The 17,395-nt window shown below is 39.2% G+C and overlaps 1 protein-coding gene and 1 long non-coding RNA gene across 3 annotated transcripts in view; one reads left to right on the top strand and one right to left on the bottom strand.

Annotated features, from left to right (window-relative positions):
- Positions 1 to 6,802: 6,802 nt before the first annotated feature.
- On the top strand, positions 6,803 to 12,916 carry LOC109279560. The gene is made up of 2 exons (XR_002086236.1): positions 6,803 to 10,272; positions 10,362 to 12,916. It is a non-coding gene; the product is annotated as an uncharacterized LOC109279560 (long non-coding RNA).
- A 538-nt stretch (positions 12,917 to 13,454) lies between these two features.
- DYRK1A (dual specificity tyrosine phosphorylation regulated kinase 1A) overlaps positions 13,455 to 17,395 on the bottom strand; it is a 71,244-nt gene continuing 67,303 nt past the window's right edge. For both annotated transcript variants that reach the window (XM_009282986.2, XM_019473059.1), the window contains one exon: positions 13,455 to 16,232. In XM_009282986.2, coding sequence (XP_009281261.1) covers positions 15,609 to 16,232 — 624 coding nt within the window. In that variant the 3' untranslated portion in view covers positions 13,455 to 15,608. The remainder of the gene's footprint in view (positions 16,233 to 17,395) is intronic.

The following is a 17,395-nucleotide window of genomic DNA, read 5'->3' as shown; positions in this document are numbered from 1 at the left end:
GGTAGGTATTCTATAAGAAAAAAAATGCAGGAAAGTGTTGTAATATAGATAAATGTTGACTGGAAATATGACAGGGTCCTCCAGCATGATTTACTGGTAATTCAGATTATAAATCTGAACTTCAAGGGCAGAAAGCTAGTGTAATAATTCAATCACCACTTAGCAGTGCTCACTTCCAATTAAACCCAATATAATGAAACTTACTCAACAAATGACTTTATTTCAAGAATTAGAGTTGAAGTTCTCAAATTCGTCTCACATTCCAAAAATCACAGTGACCAGGTCCTGAATTTAGGTTTTTGTTCCTACTATCTCCTATCATGCTTTGCTCCAGTTCCCGGTTCTTTCCGCAGCCTAGAAAAAGCAAATTTCAACCTACTGACAATAGACTTACTTCCCATGATTAACTTTACAAACTTTTAAGTAGTTCAGTTTCCAGGCATCCACAGGTTGAAAATCTTCTATTTTAAACACATCAGCCTTATTGACAAGCCTCTCTCGCTCCTTTTGCCTTCCCTTAGGTGAAAAAAAGACAATGAGAAAAATGGTAGAAGGTTGAATAAAGTCAAGACTTTTCTGCCCTTTTCCCTATATTCTTTGCCCCTTTTTTTTAAGACTAAATTAATAAAGAACTAAAAAAAAAAAAAAAAAATCAATGAGCCTCAGGAATTAAGGTGGAAACAGGTTCTTTCAGAGTCATTCTCCCTTGTACTTTACCATTAATGTTCCTTTAAGTATAATTACTCTCCTTTGAAAGTCTTTGCCTTCTTTTCTGCTGCATCCCATCTCAGATTTTAATTTTGTCGTGGTGCTGTGTGAGACTTATTCCTTCCCCACTAGTGTTTTCTATTTTAAAAAACCAAATTATGCTATAATTTTTATTCATTTCATGTTGCCTCTTTACTTCTTTTTACTACCTTTAGTTTTCTTTATTTCATCTCTCTCATTCTTCTTCCTTTAACTATATGGTTTATATTCAAGTGTTTGCTTTCAAACTGTAACTAATATCATTGAAGGCCTATATCATGTTTACATTGATCCTTTGATTCCTAATAAAAGTAAATTTTTAAAAACGTAGATACAAATGTATCTTCTGGCTGTTTCATCGCTGCTAGTTTTTGCAATTTGTTGTAAAACATACCTAGAGGCCTTGAGTTGATGTCTTTGGGGGAAAGGAAGGACAAAGAAATTATAAATCTGAGAACATGACATTAGGTGTATTGTATTTTAAATATTGTGTGATGTTCAAATACTGCCATAACATGGTCCCTACAAAAAGCTAGCAATCAGATAGTTCATGATGATATTGTGATGATAGCCAAATAGCATGAGATTAATTTTTCAGCATGTCTGAAAGGTTTTTTTTATTACCATTGTATTATTTTATTCTTTAACTAATAACTTGCATGCCTACTGCATTTCTAGAAGAAGCAGTGAAAATGAAAGCTGCTGGTAAGTCTCCATGAAACGAACCCCCACCAGTGTAAAACCGGTACGTGTTCGTAGTCCCCACAGAGGTGAATCTGCAGGATGCACATAAGCTCTGCAGAGCTGCCTCCAGCCATCTGCACCATCTTGCCTGCGACCCAGACATTTGAAAGCATGACGTGCTACTACAGAGAATACCTGGACATTTTCCCTCCCTTCACAATGACCTAGACCCCTGCATTAACTCCCCACTTGAGTTTTTACCTCTTTGCCTTCCCTGCCCTTGCGCTACCCTTCTGTTGCTTTCAGCTTAATAGAACATACTCGACACCCATTTCACATCAGTCTTTTGTACAAACGGTCTTAACCCCTCTCCTTTTCTAGGAAATGCTTCAAAGCCACAAGGCTACACACCTCCTTCTGAATTCTCTGCCTGTCCGAATGAATAAGGTAATTTTAAGAGGTGGGGTGCACTGCACCTCTTCTTCCTTTTCTTTCACCTTCTCTTCTCTTCTGAAATCACACGAAAGAAGTGATACCCCCATGATGGTATGGGAGTATGTCTTTGAACCCCCATGGACAGGCAAGATTAGAATCCCACATCTCTCAAATCTCAGCCGAATGCTTTATTCAAGGATGAAATGTTCAGTCGTTACATCAGACCTTTTCTCCCCGCGTGCCTGTCTGCAAGTCTGTAAGTATAAACATTACCATTATATCGTATGAGCAAACTACAGTATGCATTCTGACTCCTGAAAAGATCGACTCCTTACTACAATCAAGTGATTGGAATGGATTTAACTGAAGAGAAAAGCACGGCAATAGCTTTGAGGTATCAAAGCGACAAAGTAAGATCGGAAGTTTTCACGATTATCAGCTCTTCATTTTTGCCTGTATACTTCATGTGTGTATTTTATTTCCTTTTCCAAGTACTGAAGCCAACAAGGGAGGTGGACTGGAACGCTGATGAGGACAGGAGAGATGTGAAAAGGGGGAAAGAAGAAGGGAGAAAAGGGAGGAGGGGGTGGAAAGGTGATAAGGGGAAAGAGAGGGGAAGGAAGCGAAAAGAAAGGAAGAGACGTGAAAAGAAAGAAAAGTAGTGAAAAATGTGAGAAGAAGTTACAGACATTAAAAATAGTGAAAAGTGGTGAAAAGAAAAAATGTGAAAGAAAAGAAATGAAAAGATACAGAAGTCGAAGTGAGAAAGTGAGACATGAAAGAAGAGAATGAAAAAACCCTGAAAGATGCAAACATTTGAAAAGAGAAGTGAAAGCAAAGAAAAGACATGAAAAGAAAAAGAAGTGATAAGGAGTGAAAGAAGAAAGAACTGCCAAAGGAAAAGTGAAAAAAGAAGAAAAATGAAAAAAAATAGAACTGAAGAGGAAAAAAGAGAAACAAAAATTGAAAGAAGCAAAGCAAGAAAGGCGTGAGGAGAAGTCAAAGCAGTGACAAAAAGAAAAGAGGGGAGGGGAGGGAAGAAGGGGAAAGGGAAGAAGGGGAAAAGGAAAAGAAAAGGAAAGAAGGGAGGAAAAGGAATAGACCTGAAAGGCAGTGAAAAGAAATCAAAGCAGTGTGTATCTTGAACAAGTGTCGAAAAGGTGAGGAAAGCAGCAAAAAGGCTGGGAGAAGTGGGGAGCAGAAGGGAAGGGAAAAGCAGGAAAGGAAAAGAAGGGGTGAAAGAAGTCAAGGAACAGTGAAAAGAAGTCAAAGCCATGAAAAGCAGGGGAGAGCAGGAAGACGCATGGAAAGGAAAATCGGGGGAAAAGACAAGATGCGAGAACTGACCACTTGAAGTCAAAGCAGGGAAAAGCAGTGAAAAGCGGGGAGGGAAAGGGGAAGCGGAAGGAGGAGGGAGATGGAGAAAGACTAGGAAGGAGGAGGAAGGGGAACAGGGGAAGAGGGAAAGAAGAAAACCAGGGAAGAGAAAAGAAGGGGGGGTGGGGGGGACATAAAAGACCTGAAAAGCAGTGATAAGACGCCAAAGCGGGGCAAAAGAGAGCAAGGAAAGGGAAAAGAAGGGTAGGAAAAGGGAGGAGGGGAAGACCAGAAAAGCAGCAAAGCAGTGAACAGCAGCAAAAAGCATTCAAAATAGTGTAAAGCATGTAAGAAGAAAAAGCAGTCAAAGCAGGGAAAAACAGAGAAAATAAGTGAGGTGGGGGAAAAAACCTCACAAGACATGAAAAGCAAGGACAAGCAGCCGAAGCAGTGACAAGCAGGGAAAACCAGAGACCAGAAAAGCAGCTCAAAGGAGTTAAAGCAGTGAAAAACAGGAAAGGGAAAAGCAGAGAAGGGAGGGGGAAAAGAAAACAAAACAAAAACGACCTGAAAAGTGAAAAAAGCAAAAGCAGGAAAAAGCAGCCAAAGGCAGCCAAAAGCAGGGAAAAACAGGGAAAGGGCAAGCAGGGAAGGGAAGCACAGAAATAACACTGTGAAAAGCAGTGGAAAGAAGTCAAAGCAGTAACAAGTAATGAAAAGAAAGGAAAAGACCACAAGAAGTTGCGCAGCGGAACAACCTGAAAAGCAGTGGAAAGAAGTCAAAGCAGTAACAAGTAATGAAAAGAAAGGAAAAGACCAGACAAGAAGTTGAAAAAAAAAAAAGTCAAAACAGTGAAGAGGTTGGAAAAGCAGGGGAAAGAAGAGGAGGGAAAACAGGGGAAAGGAAGAAAAAACCCCAACAAACCAACAAACTGAAAAGCAGTGGAAAGCAGGGAAAAAAGGGAAAAAAGCAGGGGGAAGACCAGAAAAGCAGTGAAAGGAAGACAAAGCAGCGATAAACAGGGTAAAGAAGGGGAGGGGGAGACCTGAAAAGCAATGAAAAGAAATCAAAGTGGTTACCAGCAGAGAAAAAAGTCAAAAGTAGTGAACAGCGGGGAACAGGAAGGCAAAAGGCGGGGGGTGGCGGGGTGGGAGGCAGGAAAAGTCCTGAAAAGCAGCCACGAGAAGTCAAAGCACTGAAAAGCAGTGAAAAGGTGTCAAAGCGCTGACAAGCAGCAAAACCAAGTCAAAGCAGTGACAAGCAGGGAAAGAAGGGAAGAGAAGGAAAAAGACCTGAAAAGCATGCAAGTCAAGGCAGCGTAAAGCTGGGAGAAGAGGAAAAAGTAAAACAGGGAAGAGAAGTCAAAACATGAAAAAGCGGGGAAAAGAAGTCAAGGCAGTGAAAAGCAGGGAAGAGACGGAAAAAGCTGGGAAAAGAGTCAAAGCAATGAAAAGCAGGGAAAAGAAGGAGCAGGGAGGGAATAAAAGACCAGAAGAGCAGGGAATAAGTTGTCAAAGCAGTGACTAGCAGGGAAAGGAAGGGAAAAGAAGTTAAAAGATCTGAAAGGCAGTGAAAATAGCCAAAGGAAGTCAAAAGTCAAAACAGTGGCAAGCATTGAAAAGAAGAGAGGGGGAAAAGAAGTAGAAAAGCAGGAAAAAAGTCAAAGCAGTGAAAAACAGGAAAAAAGAAAATACCTGAAAAGCAGGAAAAAAGTCAAAGCAGTGAAAAACAGGAAAAAGAAAGGGGGAGGGGAGGGGGGAGACCTGTAAAGTAGCGAAAGTAAGTCAAAACAGTGGCAAGCATTGAAAAGAAGAGAGGGGGAAAAGAAGTAAAAGCAAGAAAAGCAGGGAAAGGTCGAGAAGCAATAACTAGGGAGAAGAGGAGGGGAAAAAGAAAGAAAAGGCCTGAAAATCAGTGAAAAAGAAGTCAAAGCAATGGCAATCAGGGGCAGTGGGGAAGGAAGGGAAAAGTATGTAAAAGAGAAGAAGGGAAAAGCAAGGAAGAGACCTGAAAAGCAGAGAAAAGTCTGTAAGTACTGAAAAGCAGGGAGGGAGTGGGAATAAAAGCATGAAAAGGAAGGAAAAGATGAGGATAGAAAAGCAAGGAGAAGACAAGGAGGGAAAAGCAGAGGAAAAAAGTCAAGCTAATGAAAAGCAGGGAAAATGAGGGAAAGTATGTGAAAAGCAGGGGAAAGGAGGTCAAAGCAGTTAAAAAAAAAAAGCAGGGAAAAGCAGCGAAAAAAGTATCAAAACATTGAAGAGAAAGGAAAAGGGGGGGAGCGGGAAGATGAAAATCCCCAAAAAGCAGGGAGAAGACAAGGAGGGAAAGGCAGGGGAAAGGTAAGAAGGGAGAAGTGGGGAAAAGATGAGAAGAGAGAAGCAGGTAAAAGACAAAGCAGTGCAAAGCAAGGAAAAGAAGAGACCTGAAAAGCAGGGGAAAGGCCAGAGAAGACCACAAAAGCGGTGAAAACAAGTCAAAAGAGGGAAAAGATGGGAGAGGATGTCAAAGCAGGAATAAGAAGGGAAAACAAGAGAAGAGGGGGGGGGGGGGGGGAAGAGAGACATGCAAAGCAGTGAAAAGAAGTCAGAGCAGTGAAAAAGCAATGAAAATAATGTAAGGGGGACGGGGGGTGTGTGTGCAGAAACAAATAGGGAAAAGAACTCCAAGCAGTCAAAAGCAGGGACAGAGAAGTGGAGGGGAAATGAAGCGACCCAAAAAGCATGGAAGAGATGGGAAAAGAATGGGAAAGAAGAGAGGTCAAAGCAGGGAAAAGCAGGGAGGGGATGGGAAAATGAGCGAGGGGAAGAAGAAATACACCTGAAAAGCATTTGAAACAAAGTGGAGAAGGAAGGGGAAACCTGAAAAGCACTGAAATGAGGAAAGGAAGAAAAGAAAACACCCGAAAAGCATTGAAAAGAATGGGAAAAAAGAAGAGGAAGACACAGAAAGCATTGAAAAGAAGGGGTGAAAGACCTGGAAAGCATTAGAAAGAAGAGAAAAGCAGTGAAAGTCAGTGAAGGAAAAGCAAAGGGGGGAAAGCAATGCAAAGCAACAGTGGAAAAGGAAGTGGGAAAGACAGGCAGGAAAAAACAAGCAGGAGAGATAGGAAGTGAAAAGACGTCAACATAGCGAAGAGCAATGAAAAGAAGGGGCTGGCGGGAGAAACAACCTGAAAAACTGGAAAAAAGAATGGAAAAGAACAGAAGCCAAAGCAAGGTGGAAAAGTCAAAGCAGGGAAGAGAACGGAAAGCACCAAAAAGAAGGGGGGAACCTGAAAGACTTGGGAGGTCTGGGAAGCCAAAAGACCAACGAGCAGGGAGAGGAAGGGAAAAGCAGGGGAAGGGGGTGAAAAGTATTGAAAAGAAGGGGGCGGGGGGAGCAAGGCAAAGTGGGAAAGTATGGCAGGGAGAACAGGCAGGAAACCAAAAGCAGGGAAGAGAAGCACGGACGAGACAGGAAAAGCTGTGAAAAGACAGGAAGAGAACGAGCAGGAAAAGGAAAAAAATACAGTGAAAAGAAAAAGCAGGAAGACTGGACAAGCAACAGGGGAAAGCAGGGAAAAGCAGTGGGAACAGCAGGGGAAAGACAGAAACAGAAAAAGCAGGGAAACAAAAGAAAAGCAGGGAAAAAATAAAAGGCTGAAGAAAGATGGGAAAAGGAGTTGAAAAGTATAGCAACGTGGATGATAAGGTCAGAGTGGAAAGTAGGGAAGGGGATGGGAGTGAGAAGCAGTGAGAGAGGACAGGAACTTCTGGGGGGAGAAAAGGCCGTGCAATGTTATGGTTTCTGAAGAGGGAAATGAGCTACAGTTTCTACTGAAAAGAAAATGAAAAGGGTATTAAAATTATTTTAGCCAAAGCTACTATGTTTGACTTTTTCTTCAGACAAAAAGCTCTCATTGTCCCCATGAAAGAACTCTGAATATGGTATTTCTGATTTTCAAAGCTCTGGCTCCAGAGATTCCTGGATTTGTCTTCCCAGGTCGCTGAGGTTATGTCAGGACACGAACCTTCGTACTGTCACTATATCAAAGTGACCTCTACGGACACACCTGGTTTCAAGGCAGTGCCACTGTAATGTTTCTGCTGGTAGCGCGTTTTGTTTACAGAGCAAATGCCCCTTCACAAACACATAGAACAGTATGAGCTCCGTGTACTGAAGTTACCAGGCTGATGTGAGATAGCACACAGAGTACAACAATGAAGTGGGCTATTCCAGTGTAGAATAAACTTATGTACAGCATTTTTCTTCGGAGAAATGCTAGCTTAGCTAGTGTACAAACAAGTGATAAAATTTCCTCATACACAAGGCAGATGTTTTATACGGGCAGGAGACCAATTCAGATGAAAACAAAAATGCACGAGTGCTCTGGCACATTGCAGCAAAGAGGAGGAATCCCGCTGGTACCAAACTGCGCTAGCCCTGCATTGGGAAAGAAGACAAGTGAGACTGAAGCTTTGAAAACTAAATTCCCTCAGCTTATTCTTGACCCCAAGGTCTCTGAATGGAGTCTCCTTTGAGTGCAAATGATGAAAGGGTTTGCTGCCCTGAAAATGCAGAACAGCTCAGAATGTGCTCCATTCAGGGCCAGCCTTCCTGCCTGCTTTAGGTAAAGAGAACTCCTCTTCATCACCATCGTTGCAGTCTCAAAACGATTAACTCCATCTTACCAACTGTTGACATTTTATGCTGGGAAGGAGTTGTGAAGGGAGTCCTGAATGAGCTACAAGTTGGCAGGAACATCTGAAGGAAGAGAGAGGCTTTGGAACCCGGCAGCAAGTGGTACGCGAGAGACCTCTTCAGCTGGTGGGGGGGGAGAGAGATCCTGAAGAAGGCAGTCTGGGTGGAGAGGTTTTCTGCTTGACATCGTCAGTTAGTTTCTTCAGAACAAACAAGCTCAACTTTTTTTTTTTTCATGTATCATTTTCCAATCGCTAACCAACTAATTGTCTTTCGACAGCCAACATCTGTCACATTAATCTCCTTTCCTCCCACTTCTCATGGGGAGACCTACAGGAGGTGGATTTGGTTATTAATTTCTGTTGGCTTATCTATGCTACTGTTCTTTTTATTACTCAAAACCATATGGAATACCCGTAAGATCTGAAGTTTCAAGAAATTCTTAAAGTCTCAGCAGGACTCATCTCGCCGATGATCCCACAAAACTGGATTTGAGAAGCAATGTTTTTAACCCTTTCCTCAGCTTGTAGTTATTTTTTGAGGGACCAATCTGTGGATTGCCTTGAAAATTAAGTCAAATTTCTTCATATACACACGGCAGAAAGCCAGCACGGCAGTAGGAAAGCCAGAGTTCTTTTTGAAAAACCCAAAAGAAAGCTACCAAGCCAGGTCTTCAAAATTATAAGCTACTGCCATACCATTGCTTTAAGCAGTGAGAACTGGCTGACACTGTGCAGAAAAAATAAATAGAAAAATGCAATGCAAACATGTTAAGACAACAAGCGTGTCCTACAGTCAAACATACCAACTTTCAACACCCTTTAACAAATAAATGCTTTGAATTAAAATGTTGGTATCGGTACAAATCGTAAACAGCAATGCATACATGATTAAAAAAAAATTCAGCAATCCTTTAGACTCAAATTGTTTTTTCTAGAAGGAATAAAACTGCTCATCTATTGCTGCACTGGCAAAACAATGTTTTCCCAGAAAGTTTTCATGATAGACTCTACCAGGAGGCTGTAACAACGAAGAATCCAAATGGCTAATGTATTCAAGAGAACATTGCATATATTATAAAAGCATTCGTATTGGAGACCAACATGTTTCTAGGAGACGCTGCAACACTGCCTTACAGTACGCAACAATTCCATGAGATTTGTCCATTTGCATGCAAAACAATGATGGAAGAAAAACCTCAAAACATTTTTGTACTTTCTTTGTTAACTGAACAGCTTTAAACTAAATTTGACATGCAAGAAGCAGTGTTCTAGAAAATATAATGCCCTTATAACCAAAACCTATGCCAAGACATCATGACAATTGTATTCCAGGACGCTGGAGTCTGCAGCAGTGGGAAGCAGAAATTCCTGTTGAAGCTGTTCCTGCGGAGTACTTGGAGACCAAGAGCTGGACCGCACGACTTACCAGAGATGAGAAATGCCTCTTGCGAAGACGTACAGGAAAGAGAAATAGAAGAAAATTCCAGTGTACTACACAAGAAGTTTAACTGCATTGCCTTGTTTACCTAAAGCCACATTACATTCCGTTGCCCAAAAAGCATGATCTACGTGCGGGTTTCTCAGTACTGGCTCTACTGAAATTCAGACCAACCTGCCCCAGCCCAGGATGCATCTGCTCTTTAGGATTATTAGAATTTGGTTTCGAAAGCCAAATCTGGTCTATACACTCCTCCTGAAAGGATTTACGACATTTTTACAATAATGGTAGTTCTGTCTTACCAATAAGGATGTTATTAGCCTTAATTTTCAAAAAATAGCTGATGCTTTTTCTTATTTAGACTGAAAATACTGGGGCTGTTTTCCTTACATGCTGGTTTTCTATTTGAGGTTTGCAGCTTTTCACTATGACACTGTTTATCATTATTTAGCTGGGATACTTTTCACTGTTGCTCACTGAGGAAAAAGTGCTTGTGAAACAGAGGAGGTCCTGCCTTAGGAATGAGGACCTAAGGAGGATCCACATCTTTTAGGCTATATAGACCCTGTGCCCTTTCTACTCCATGGCAACAATTTTTTTTAAGGGTGTCTTTGGTCAGCCTCACTTCCATTCTCATCCTACTGAACACAAGTTTTAATAGATAATCACCTCACACAAAAACATACGCTACTTGGGGTTTTGGGTTTTTTATTCCTAGAGTTCTAAAACTCCATTTGTAACCTGCTGTGGTTTGCCTCTTTGAAGGTCTCACTAGGCTCTGCTTTCAGCCCGTTTTAACCGATGCATCTCAGCCCTAGTTAGTAAATAAATTAAAGTCCCTTCAGTTGCCTACATGCTGACAATCCACTCTATCTATTACTGCTGCTTCTGCCAGTCTGATCTCTCCAGCATACCCTCGTTTGGTCTGCTGTCAGAAATCGAATCCTCCCTTCTTCAATTTAGCCTAGGTTAAAATGTAGATCTTAAAATCTAAAATCTAGATTTGATCTAGAAAATCGTCTTAAAATCTAGGATGAATTTATTGCAATTTAGAAAGTAAATTGCAATAAAATCATCCCAACTTTCATTTCTGCTCTCTTGCAAACTTCCAAATTTGATCCAAGTCTTGCCACTTGATAAACAGTCTGGGTTCAAATCCACCTTGAAACAAAACACACAGCTACATTCTAGACATCTCCCACGTTGATTACTGGAATCCAACCTTCTGTGAAAAACTTATTTTCCACTCAAAATAGATCTGTTAAGCCTCATTCAACATGGCCGTGAAGTTCTTCATTTAGCTTCCCTCACATGCTTTCCTAGGACCAAGACCACATAAAAAAATTTCTCAGTCTCACTTTCAATTAAGGTCTGCACAATTCCACTCCAGCGAAGGGTATTTCTCTCCCCTCCCTATGCTATTATTCACATTGGTTAGACTCCCTCCCACACAGAACATCCTTTCAATTCCAACCCTTACCCTCTTCTAAATCTTCTATCCTCACCTTCCCTCTAGAATCTATGAACATTGCTTAAAGCGAATTAAATTTTCTCTCTGCCATTCAGCAGAGGAGCCCGAGGTTTAAAATTTTAACTACCACCTTTGTCTGGCTTATGACGTGTATCACATTCTCGTATCGTTCAGGTCCTCAAGGATAGTCACAGTGACCGTCTTGTGATTGAACTCTGTGATGCTCTGTAACATCTAGCATAAAACATAATAAACAACAGAAACTGCAAATCCTCTCGGGTCTAGGCAGATCATATATATTTGATAGGGCTAGTATGGATAACTGTTGAAATAAAAACAAGGCATCTTAATCAGTAAGGAAAAAATAGTTCAACTATCATTATGAGGTGGAGAAATAAATACCAACTGCAAACTTTTCAACATGAGGTTGCTTCTGTAGAACCCCACAAAACCAGGCATATATAACAGGAAACTACAATTTGGCAAGGTGACTTCCTTTGCTTGACAGATGCAAGATATTGTGCAGTTCTAATATCCATCCTTCTAAGTAAAATACACCACTTGCCAAAATCATGCTGGATCACATACGAAGTATCCTCATGAGATCAACACCCAGCAGTAACTCTACTTTGTAGTCAGTTACTTGTGTAATTTTGTCTAGAAAGATACTTCCATACTATTCAGAAGTTCCATATAACGATCTTATTGAAATGTATTTGTTTTTTAAATCAACACAACATATTCACCACTCTGTGTCAGAAGGTTAGTTTTAGATTACTTCCTCATTAAAAAAGGATGCTTCTGATGGGTTTCAATAGGAATTATCTTCAAAGGTATTTAAGATTTTTTTCAGTTATCAAGAATAAAATACAAGCACATTGATGGTTTAATGAAAATAACGATGGTAGAGTGATAAACAATGAAGACAAGTCACATCTATAGGTGAATCCAACCCTTCTGTAAACCAGTCCGATTCAGACATCATTATACTTACAGGATGGAAGACTACATCCTGGAAGAGCAGCAGTTCTGAAAAGGACTTAGGAATCATGATGGATAATCATCTAAATTTACAATCTTTTAATGCAAATAACTGAGACTGAAAGATTTAAAAATGCGATCCTTGGAGGTATAAACAAACAAGCGAAGATATAAACTGAAAGGTTCAAGAATGTACCTGCACATACTAGACGCACACAGCAATACTGAAATTACTACCAGATGCTGTATGCAGTTCTTACGACCACGCTTTAGAATGGATTTTAAAACATCTGAAGTTTCAGAAGAGCCGTAAAAGCTTTACAGTTAGAGATTTAAGGAACTCCATCTATATAGGTTATTAAAGTTAACATATTCTTATGTGAATAAAGTGAAATAGTTTAAAACTAGAGTAGCTATTTATTATTCTAATAGGCAGCTAGCTATCTGATGGCCAGCAGCTGTAACTAAACAGTCCAAAAACTGAAGGAGGACTAAGAGTATGGAAAACAAACTAGCTGAATCACTCAAGAGACACGGAAAAATCTTCACACTTGAAGAATCTATATGAAAATCAGCTATCTTTTTCAAAAGTATGTTCTACTGCACCCAAAAGATACGGACTTCATGATGCAGAAATAACTAGATTGAATTCTAGGGATAATGGCATGCCAGTCAGATTATTTCATTACCATGGTCACTTCTGGCCTTAAAATGAGCTAGTCTGTAATAGGTAGAAAGCTGCAGTGCATATAAGAACATTCAAACTAACAGATGATAATATAAAGAACTCAAACTACAAGTACAGTCCATCAGAATCAAGCAGAGCTGTGTTCATACATCAATGATTTGTATACCTTGCTGTTTCAATTAAAAACTCAAAATTATCTGTTATGCCTCCAACTTTTACTTTCATATTTTTAAGTCTGTTGCAATGTATCTGATATTTACATATTATAGTATAATTATACCTACCATACCATGGCTTGGAGTAGGTTAATTGCATAGGAAGATTTACTAGGTTTACATTTTTTTCTTAAATTACTCTTTTTTTAAAAAGCACAGTAAAGAGTCTGAGGACAAATTATTCAACTGTTTATCATACATAAGACTGCATGACTATAATACAAAGGGCTTGTCTTTTCATTTAACGTTACAATATACACAGCAAGTCCGGACTAGATCTTACAATCTGAACACAGGTATTTAACCTTTTCCATGCTGTTTATGTTTACAATGCACAGAAGTCCTGTAACCAAACTGTGTAGTAAAGCACACAAAACTGGACTGTAACATAACACAGTATGCAGAAGCACTGGATTTTATGATTTCTTCTTTATGTAGATACTTTTAACTGCTTTATTTTTTGGCGCTTGCTAAGGTGTGGCAACCCGCGCACACAAAAAATACCCAGATTTCATATTACCCTTATATTCCTAGACAGCAGTAAGTACTGGATTCCTTTTTATATTGCTAAACTCAGCATCCTGTTTCTAAGGTGACAGCCTTCCAAATCCTGTAAACTTCTCTGAATTACTGAGTTTAAAAAAAAAAAAAAAAAAAAAAAAAAAAAAAAAAAAAAAAAAAAAAAAAAAAAAAAAAAAAAAAAAAAAAAAAAAAAAAAAAAAAAAAAAAAAAAAAAAAAAAAAAAAAAAAAAAAAAAAAAAAAAAAAAAAAAAAAAAAAAAAAAAAAAAAAAAAAAAAAAAAAAAAAAAAATTCATGATTTACAAAAAAAAGGTAATCCCAAGTATTCATTCCCATTTACATGGTAGTCAGCTGCTGCGTTGCCACTGTAAGTGTAAAAAATTCCACCTTTTAGTCTGAAAAAATGACTTAGCCGCATGGAATTGACCAGTATGAACTCTGAATTTTCTGCTAAATTAACTTTTAAAAGGGCTTACTGGCAGAGGTAGATCACTGCTTCTGTAATATATAATGGGCAAACAATGTTAATCTGGGATGGGCAATCAATGAATTACCCTTATTCTTTCAAATGTTTTTCATGGAGCTTTTACTTTTCATATAACTAACTCTCTGAAGGGGCCCATAAATTTTGCAACTGCCAAGCTGACTGTGTTATATTAAGGCAGCATTACCCAAAAATTAGGCACCTGTTAAATACAGCCTGCTAACCTCAGGTCTCATGTGAGTGTTTTGCTTTACTCAGACTATTATTTTGGACCTGTTCATGCAATCAAGGTCTTGCCTTCAAGTTTACAATTATGTTAATAAGGAATACAAGAATCAACTGCTGGTTTCATAGCTTCTGGATCTAGTGTCCCTTTTACCTTCAGAAGCCTGAACACATTTATAATGTAACAGATGTTATAGTCTCGAAGTAGATGTCAATCTATTATGTTCAGTACACAGATTGCTGTAAATGTATTGGCTATGAATTCAACAACAGTTCCAGTTTTGTTTAAGCAATAGTACAGCCATAATTTTCAACTGACATTTAAAAATGGTCTAGTTACACCTTGTGTCAAAGTGCAGAACTGCTACATTATTGGTTACAGACATCTATGTGCTATAAAAACAGCTTTGGTACAATAAATTATCAAAAAAGAAAATAAATTTTTGTAAAATTCACAGCATAATTGTGAGGCAAAAAAGCAGTCACATAAAATTCTGCATTTTTAAAAATGTTCAGGATGAACAGAAGACGTCTTTGTGCAGAAGTAATGGTGGAGAAACCACGTGCCGAGAAAAAGCTAAAGAAAAAAGTAAAAAGCAGGAAGGGACACAGTTGTAGCTATTTCCATCAAACGCAAACCACTACTCCTGTGACCTTCAACCAATAAGGAAGTCAACTTTATGACACACGCAAAGTGACCTTGCAATACCTTACAATAAGTGGGTCACAAAAGTCTATTTTAAAAGAAAGGCCTCTTGAATTACCCATTCTCTGTGTTTTCAGCATTAAGGACTGTCTGCAAAAGCATGTCCAAAAGTGATTGCATCTGAAATGGTAGGCTCTTCTAACTTAAGAGTCCAAATCCATAAGGCCAAAGGTTATCCCAAAGACCACCACTCAGACCTCCCCAGGACTGGCCAGGACCGACCCGTTGATTGCTTCTCAGTGCACCTCAGTTATGAAACCAGTCATATTTCAATACTAACTGACTGTGGTCTCCAAAATATGAGCCCCACAGAATCCCATTACAATTGCTGCTTTGATCCTCAGTAGATTCAGAAAAGGAGAGTTCTGATAAACCGCCACTTAGCATGCTTAATGTGCCTTACAAACTCCATTACAACCGTCCCTTTTTACAGCTGAAGAATATATATTTGTGTAATCTGAAGGTCCCTCTTTCTTACAGTACTGCATTTCTGTGCCCATGTTTGTTTGGGGAACTAAAAAAAAAATATATATATATTACTCACTCCCCTCCCACCCAAAAACTTCAAAGGGCCTTTTTATAAATCATGTGCAATGCCTTTAAAAAGAAACTAGTTTGCAACTACAACTAACATTTGATCAGTAACCCCTGTTGAATGAGACAAAAAAAAAAAAAAACCCTCCCCAAAAAAACCAAACTATGACTAGGTTGTGGCAAGTTAAAATGGGGGAAGCAAAAGGTGAACACCACTAAGCTATCCATTAAGGTGGGTCCAGACACGGCTCTTAAAAAAAAAAAAAAAAAACAAAAAACACCAACCAAAAAAAAAAACCAACAAAAAAAACTTCATTGTCCCTTTGCAATCTTTTCAAGTTTAAAAAAATAGTCAGCTTTGCCCTCCTGTAGCGGTTCAGTGAGTTTATCTCCTTCTGATTCAAGCAGCTTTGCACTTTGTTTTTGGAAAAACACCACTTCTATAAAAACACACAAGAAACAAACTTAGTTTCAGTTTAGTCACGAGCTAGCCACAGGACTTTGCTGAACACAAACTCCTGTCATGGGAGACTCTTCTCTATCAATCCCTTGCCTCATTGCAAGGTGTCCTTCAGTCATGTAATGAGCAGGACCTGTATTAGCAGAAAACTGGTACGTTGGATGTCCAGCTATGCCAGTTTCTTGGCGCGGATTAGAGTAGACTGTTAAATTCATGTCCATAGCTCCATTTTGTCCAAAGTCCAAGGTATTAGCAGCCACTGGGCGGTTCTGATAGGCCTGATTGCCTTGGTTACCAGTAGAAGAGGAAGATGTAGAGGAAGAAGTAGTTGAGGAAGACAGGGATGTCATGGAGTGGTGACTGTGGCCCACCTCCATAGAATCCTGGGTGGAGGAGCTGTTTGTTGGAGAATTGTAGACCCTCGGCCTGGTCCGGCTACCCAAGGCTTGCTGTCCATGATGGTGGTGGTGGTGGTGGTGATGGTGGTGGTGGTGAGAGCTGTTTCCGTGATGATGATGTAATGCATTCTGTTGTTGAGGGGTTACATGGAAGGTGGTTTCTTGAACTGGATGGTTTTCAACAGTGACCTGTGTAGGAGCTTCAGTGGCTGTCCAACCAATTGGAGGAGGAAACTGTTGTCGAACCTATGTTAATAAGCAAAATAAAAATTAAAATGCTTAATCAAATCTGCCCATTTGCAATATAAGAGAGACATTAAGTTATTAAGGTCTACGCTAACTTTTAAAAAAGTTAACCAAACCTTGCAGTTGCAAAATTATTCTAGAAATGTAAGCATGTAGTTAAGAAGCATTTCTAATACACTTTTCTAAATATACCTTAAGAAAAATAAGTTCACATTCTGGATGCTTTTTTCAAACAGCTTAAGTAAGTCCAGTATGTGACCTTACTGTCAAAATTATAGAAGCAGCTTTACATAATAGTAGTAATAAACAACACAGTATTTGTACAACACCTAGAACAATAAGGACCTGATCTCTGACTCAGGCCTCTGGATACAATTAGCATACTAAGCTAAATTATCATGTTGTAGTTCCTATCTTGAACAATGTCAACAGCGTTAGAGGAGTACTACCCACTCCTCTGGAAGAACACAGCTGATTAAAGATTATTAAAATAGCAAGATCTAGCTAAACACCGATTTGTTGCATAAACTAAGTTGTCTACTTGGGAGAAAAAGTTTGTCTTCTGTCTGCTGCAAAGAAGCACGTATGATCTTTTCTTTTCTTGTGAGTGTAATGCTTGGAGGCTATTGCTTTACACCTGTAAAAGTGATTCTGTATCTGTAAAAGCGATGAACAGAAATAAGAAATCACTATCACATTTCAGTTTTACTCTTCCAGGAATAAAACAAGCTAACATACACTAATTTATATTTTTACCTGTTCTGTACTAAAATAAAAGTATTACTGAATTATAATAATCTTGGAGGCTATTGCTTTACACCTGTAAAAGTGATTCTGTATCTGTAAAAGCGATGAACAGAAATAAGAAATCACTATCACATTTCAGTTTTACTCTTCCAGGAATAACACAAGCTAACATACACTAATTTATATTTTTACCTGTTCTGTACTAAAATAAAAGTATTACTGAATTATAATAATAAGGCTTTAAACTCTTCAGAAGGGACAGGCGAGGAAGGAGAGGCGGTGGTGTGGCCCTGTATGTTAGGGAGTGTTTCGATTGTCTAGAGCTCAACGATTGTGATGATAGTCGAGTGTAGTGTTTATGGGTAAGGATGAGGGGGAAGGCCAACGAGGCAGATATCCTGCTGGGAGTCTGTTAT

The sequence above is a fragment of the Aptenodytes forsteri genome, unplaced genomic scaffold (genome assembly GCF_000699145.1).
Source record: "Aptenodytes forsteri isolate BGI_AS27 unplaced genomic scaffold, ASM69914v1 Scaffold2, whole genome shotgun sequence".
Taxonomy (NCBI): domain Eukaryota; kingdom Metazoa; phylum Chordata; class Aves; order Sphenisciformes; family Spheniscidae; genus Aptenodytes; species Aptenodytes forsteri.
Note: the sequence above shows the minus strand (reverse complement) of the source record. Positions and strands in the feature narration are given on the sequence as shown.